Raw genomic sequence first — 6,357 nt, 5'->3', positions numbered from 1 at the left:
CCTTTTCTACCAGTCATGCATCTCCCTTCTCTCGGCTAGGAGGATCATATCGGCGAATTATCCACCTGGCCTTTTTGGTGGTCATAGTTGCGGGTCTAGGATTATTAATCTAATCTGGTCAGGGTTCATGGTTCCGATGGTTACAACAAATCTTGGACGGTTACTGAACATTTTAAAAAAATCTTCGAATTCAAGTTATTGGATTTTTTTAACTATAGTAACTGCACGGTAACCAGCAAATTCAAAATATCTCATTTGGGTCGGTCTCTTGATTTTTTTTTTCCCCGGTAGCACCTTAAACGCGGCGCTCGGGAACCTCACTTACTGACCGGTAACCAAAACCTTGATTTTGGTGCGTCCAGCATTCCCAGGGTATGAATATCCATGGCGCCACCTATAAGAAAACGTTGCCGCCCAACGTGAGCGCATGTGGGTGGGTGTGGATCAGCAAGCTAGACACTGGATGTCACAAAGCAATCGACGATACAATATGTAGCGCTCATGGCATTGCTTTTCTGTAAAGGTCCTTCAGTAATATTAATCTCAGGTTAGTTAATTGACTCACCAGCCGTGACAGCCATTTGGACCACTACATGGCATGGCATCGCATCCACTTTCACTATCACACCATCAGTCGTTGCCGGTGAGAAGGTCGAAGCTCCTCCGGGAAATGGAGAGCAGCGGCGGCGTGGGAGAGCACCGCGTCCGGATGTCGGCTTGCGGCGGACCAGCAAGCAAGGCCCCTACCGCTGACCCGCCGGAGATGGGGCTGAATCGCTTCGTCCGGTTTGTGGCACTCATCGAGAGGCTCGGCAACGCCTTGGGCACGCTGGCCTTCACCTGGGCGACCGTCGTCCTGCTCGGCGGCTACTCCAAGGACCTCAGACTTGACGATGATTTTTGGTACGCCACGGCGATAGTGTTCCTCGAAGCTACAAGGTATGCGAAAGCAGATTCTGTGTTAGCACAGGCCAATACGTACGAACCCCATTTACGCATTTGTAGGTAGTACTAAAGGATAGTTTAAAACATGTTCTTTATGATTTTCTCCTGTTTTTGTACATGTGCCTAAATTAACACTAAGTAGCACCATGAATTTTTTTAGAACTTGCAGAGTATTTATGTCTAAGAACTCGCCAAGGGGTGCATATATGACATAATATAAGACTTTCACCATGGCATGGAATTAACACATGGCTTAATATATAATGAAATTTATTATTCAAAATAGAGGGCTATTGTAAGTGTTTCTACTTGTTGTAATAATGTTACTGCTACAAATTATACCTTTTACTATATGCACAGTTAATTGTCATCAGAGCTTGACTGTCCATACTTGAAATTATCGTGCTACGTATTGGAAACTTCCATAGACTTGAAACTTGTTTCTCTAGAAAAATAGAAGTACTCTACTGCTTCATTTCTGCACAAGTTTTGGCTACTGGTATCAAAATTTTGTCCAAGCGAACCATTAGGGCCGGTAACCACGGGCAACCCAAAAATATCTGTCGTTTGCTCAAAAAAGTCTTTGCCATTCAAACGGTAGTTGACATAATTTTCAAAAATCATTTAACACCATATCTACATACTTCAGGATGTTCACCCGCAACAATAGACTGGATTACCAACTGTTTTTTAACACCAGGGGAGCTTTTAGACCTGTTGGCTGGAATGGACTGATTGCAATCCTATGCTTTTTCGATGTTTTGGTGATCCTCCTAGAGAAAGGTTCTCTGTCTAATATGGGGATTCTTTTGATGGCAGTAATACTTGCAACTGGCAGGTTCTGTCTGGGCTCAAACTGCACATATGCAATCCACTACGCCATGCCATATCGCTATGGAGCCCCTTGGTTGCAATCCTACTGATGGCTCCCCCTCTAACAGATAGCGTTACTCGATACATATATGCTGCTGATTATAATGAATATCAAATCGAAGATCAAAAACTAGGCCCGTTGCCCAGATGGATAGTGTTCACAGTACTACTTGTGCCAATGCTGTTGGTAACAATAAGCAGGTTACGGTTCCCAAGAATCATCACACTTGTGCGTAGAGCTCTGGGCAGCAGACAAGTATTTTAGCGTCGAGTTATTACCAACTTGTGCATGGTTGCAGCGCTAGGAATGCAAAATTTTGGTAAAAGAGACCACCTGTCCCAACGAATTGGCAAAAAGAATCACCTGTGAATCAAATTGATAAAAAAAAACCACCTTCTCTGTGGCGGCAGCGCTTCCAGCTGACACGTGTAAACGTGCCGCCAGAGTAGATGGCGGCAGGGCTTGCCGTCACCAGACGTGGCGGCACATTTGCCGGCTAGCGCCACCGTCAGCCGTCGTTAAACGATGTGGGACCTGCCGCCCCCGGTGGTGGTGGCAAGACCACGTGGAGTGTGCCGCCTCTAGCCTTGGCGGCAGGACCCTCCTCCACGTCGCGTCGCGTCTTTTGCTAGTTTTCTCTGGTCGCGGCCTGTGCATGTAGTGTGTGATGCCTAAGTAAACTTGGGAGCTAGGTGTTGCATGCCTCACGTCGAGTGCACAAGCTTCACTATGCATGGCAGTGCTTACATAGGTGGGCTCCACATTTGGTACCTGCTAGTACTACTCTTTGCATAGCTAGCACCACAATTAATTATACGAATGTAGCAATAGTATCTACTAGAATATCTAACAAAATAAGTGATTTAATAGAAAAAATGGTATTTTACAACAAAAAACAACAGTTTTAGCACTAACATTTTTTGTTTGTTTACAATAATATTCAACTACGTTAACAAATTCCCGGACTAAAAGTTTTCAGAACATATCTGATAATGATTTACAACAATATTTCACAACTGTCTTAGCTAAATAAATTAACTAATCCAACATTAGTGATATTCCCGTGCAAAATATATTGTTAATAGAATCATAAGTCATCTTCAACAAATTTCGTGACAAAAAAATGTTGTCCATCGGGCCCTATACTCTCCAAATCGGCCAGGCAACTAAGAATCTAGGGCACTAGCTTCGGCGACCTCTGTCCCATTCCCAGTGGTCGATGTGTGTTTGCAGCGAAAGATAGATAAGACACCAGTTTGTTAAAAATAATATATAAACTGTCGAGCACGATGAGCTCCGGTACCGTCCACGACCAGTTGGGAACCGGGGGAACGTACGCCGGGCGCGCCGGCGGTGCTGGACGTGGAGGCGCCCAGGGCTGTGGATGTGGCGGAGGTGGAGGCGCCGAGGGTTGTGGCGGCGGTGGAGGCGCCCAGGACTGTGGCGGCGGTGGAGGCTCCCGGGGATGTGGCGGCGGAGGAGGAGCCCAGGGGTTGTACGACGGCGGTTGTGGCGCGGCCGAGTCCTGTAGCGCCAGTCGTAGGGCTTCATCCTCCGACAGGCCCGGCGGCATGAAGCCGGTGGCGTACCGGGGCAGCGGTGGCTGCATAGATCGGTCGTTCTCGAAGACGAGGATGCCGAGCTTCGCCGTCATGTTGTCCGGGAACTCAAACTCGCGGCCCTCCGCCATGGCCAGCTGCCAATCCTGGAAGACGACCGCGACGTAGTCGTCGCTGTCGTCCTTGACCTCCTCGTTGTGGTACGCCAGTGCCTCGATGTAGTCGTCGTCGTATTCATCAAAGTCATCGTCGTCCTGCGCAGGAGTCGGCGCCTGGTGCGCACGCGTCGGCGCCTGCTGTCTTCGAGGACGAGGCGGCGGTGGACGGTCGAAGGGAAAGTCCCTGTCGCCCATGAAGCCCGCCCTCCTCCTCCGATCCCTCTCGGACACGAGATACGTGCGCCAGCTATCGGAGTCGATGGCGTACGCCGGATCGGCACAGAGGTCCGGTGGCAGGTACCGCCTCCTTCGCCGGATCTATAGTGGGACATTTATGTCTTAATGATTCTTATACTTGCACATGAAAATGGCTCTAGGACCCATCATAAAGGGTGTATTTGCACATGCTTATGGCTGCACCTATCTATGGCTCCTCCCTAGAAGAAGCACTAAAAAGACTATATTGAGCTTCACTAATTATGACAACCACACAAATGAAGTAGCAATTTTCCCGAACACTTGCTCTCACGAGTTACTTCACTTCACTTCACGTCATCTCATTGCATTTCACTTTATTGCACTTTACTTATTCTTGCACTAATTTTACTTCTTGCATTTTAATTTCAACACTTATAGTTTCTAGTAAAAACCTCTTTACACACACACACACACCCCATAGATCATAGTTTTGCATAAAGGCCATATAAGTGGGTTATAGGGATTTAGAGAACAGATAGTTTACCTTCAGCTTCTCGTGGGTTCGACACTCAAATACTTATCGAATTTGTACTGCGGTGATCCCCTGCACTTGGGGGTTATCAAGATACTTTTTTGGCGTTGTTGCCAGGGAGCGTGGCGCTAAGCTTCTATTCTTGTTTGTATTGCTAGTTTACTTTTAGTACTTTTATTTAGAAAATGGAAAATACCAAAAATACTCTTGTTATGAGCACAAGCATGAAAATTAATGACACTTTGTTTATGAACTTGAATGCTTCTAAGATTGCTAAGAAATATAGAGAATCATGTGAGGGGAAACGACTAAAAAGTTTCTTAAGACTGCTAAATAAAGCCGCTACTGAGTTGCTTGCATATTATGAAAGGTCTTGTAACCTTTTTTTGTAGTGAACACTTTAATTTCCAATGTAAATCCCATGAACAACATACAATTGCCTCCTATAATACTTATATTTATGTTCATTGGATGGAGGATGTAGAACAATTTGTGAGCTTTATGGCAGCCTATGAATTAAAAACTTTCCTTGATGATGTATATGAAATTAGTGGTGCGACTCATGATTGTGATTTTAATGTCTCTACTATCCTAAATCATTGCATAGAAGATTTTTCTGATAATATCTATGTTGTTGACTATAATAAGAGGGTCAACACTTCCCGAGAGAGCACTAATATTTTGCAGGAAGAAGATGATGAAAGCATAAGTTTGGGAATGTCCATGCAGCCCCAAGAGAAAGACAAAGAGGAATAAAAGGAGGGAGAGGATGATAAAAGCATAAGCTTGGGGATGTCCATGCAACCCCAAGAAGAGCATGAATAGGAACAATGGAGTAGCTACCCATCTCCAACTCTAAACTATGGTAACACACAAATTCCTATGAGCGCCCCTTCTTATAATATTGATGATGATCCTCTATGTAATTTAAGCTTTTCTAATTTATGGAAGGATCATGATGATTTAAAAGAAATAGATGATACCATAAGCTCATTAGATGATTTGTCTATATGTGGTGATTCTATTCACAATTATGTTGTTGAGTCTACTCTTGATGCTTCAAATTTTATGAAAGAGGAAGAGATAAGAGCCCTATTTATATTTCTATGTTATTTCAAGTGCAAGTTACTGGTCATTATATGCATTGGCTACCATTTAGTTTATGTTATTTATTCATATATAAAATGCCAATGCATAAGAAGAGGGTGAGACTTAAAAGTTAATGGTTTCAAATCTTGTGGTGTGCTCCATATGCTTTCAAGTAACTTTTAATTTGAGCACACCTTTATATCCTTGTTAAATAGCTTTACTTATTATTACATAGCAATGAGTTTTTAAGTTTTAATAAAAGAAAAACAATAATGTATGGAACAGTAAATGAGAAGGATGAGCAATGACGAAATTGGGGTCGAGCTTGAGCATGTGTTGTTCATGCCAATGGAACCATTGCAAAATCTATATCATTAAAACTCTTCACAGTAAAACTAAATAAAGAGAGTGTTGTCTTTCTTTATATATGTTAGCTTCTTGAATAAAATGGTTTTCCAATTATTCCCATCATGGTAGAAATTATCATATCATTTGTTTGGAGAACTAACAGTTTTGTAGGCATTGGAGTATCATGGAGATGAAAATATTTCTTTGATTGAGATGAGTAACATGATATGATGAGGAAGAAGTAGAGGACCTGAGGTAGCAAGATCATAAACTTGGAGATGCCCATGCATCCTCCTCTTCTTTCAAGTATCTCAAATAAATTATTTTCTAACTCATGTTCTAGTTTTATCTTCATGATCCCGTTAAATGTTTGCGGCGACCATGTTTTTATTTATCTTTGTTTATTTTTCGTTTTTTATGCATGCTTGCTTTAGCATGTTAGTTTTTTTTGTTTACTCTCTGGTTTCTAAATAAAGTATCAAGTTTTTACCCATTTAGATATTAAAAATTGCAAAAACAAATGTGGGAGTGGTTGTTTTCTACCCTGCACTTTTTAGTACATGATTTTTGTATTTTTTTGTAACTCCTAAAATCTTGATAAAATCACAGTAGCTGTAACTTTTGATCCTCTATGTGCACGTAAATTGGATAAAT

The 6,357-nt window shown here is 42.8% G+C and overlaps 1 protein-coding gene across 1 annotated transcript; it reads left to right on the top strand.

The window, feature by feature from the left end:
- The first annotated feature begins 444 nt into the window (after positions 1-444).
- On the top strand, positions 445-2,124 carry LOC127331837 (uncharacterized). The gene is made up of 2 exons (XM_051358047.2): positions 445-939; positions 1,595-2,124. The coding sequence occupies exons 1-2, from the start codon at positions 599-601 to the stop codon at positions 1,866-1,868; spliced, it is 615 nt and encodes a 204-aa protein (XP_051214007.1). The 5' UTR covers positions 445-598; the 3' UTR covers positions 1,869-2,124.
- Positions 2,125-6,357: the final 4,233 nt, after the last annotated feature.

This window comes from Lolium perenne, chromosome 2 (genome assembly GCF_019359855.2).
Source record: "Lolium perenne isolate Kyuss_39 chromosome 2, Kyuss_2.0, whole genome shotgun sequence".
In the NCBI taxonomy this organism is placed as follows: domain Eukaryota; kingdom Viridiplantae; phylum Streptophyta; class Magnoliopsida; order Poales; family Poaceae; genus Lolium; species Lolium perenne.
This window is presented reverse-complemented; position numbering and strand designations above follow the sequence as displayed.

Coding starts and splice junctions, on each gene's coding strand:
- LOC127331837 (XM_051358047.2), top strand. CDS start 599: ATGGCATCGCATCCACTTTCACTATCACACCATCAGTCGTTGCCGGTG. Junction 940..1,594: donor GTGTTCCTCGAAGCTACAAG/GTATGCGAAAGC, acceptor TACATACTTCAG/GATGTTCACCCGCAACAATA.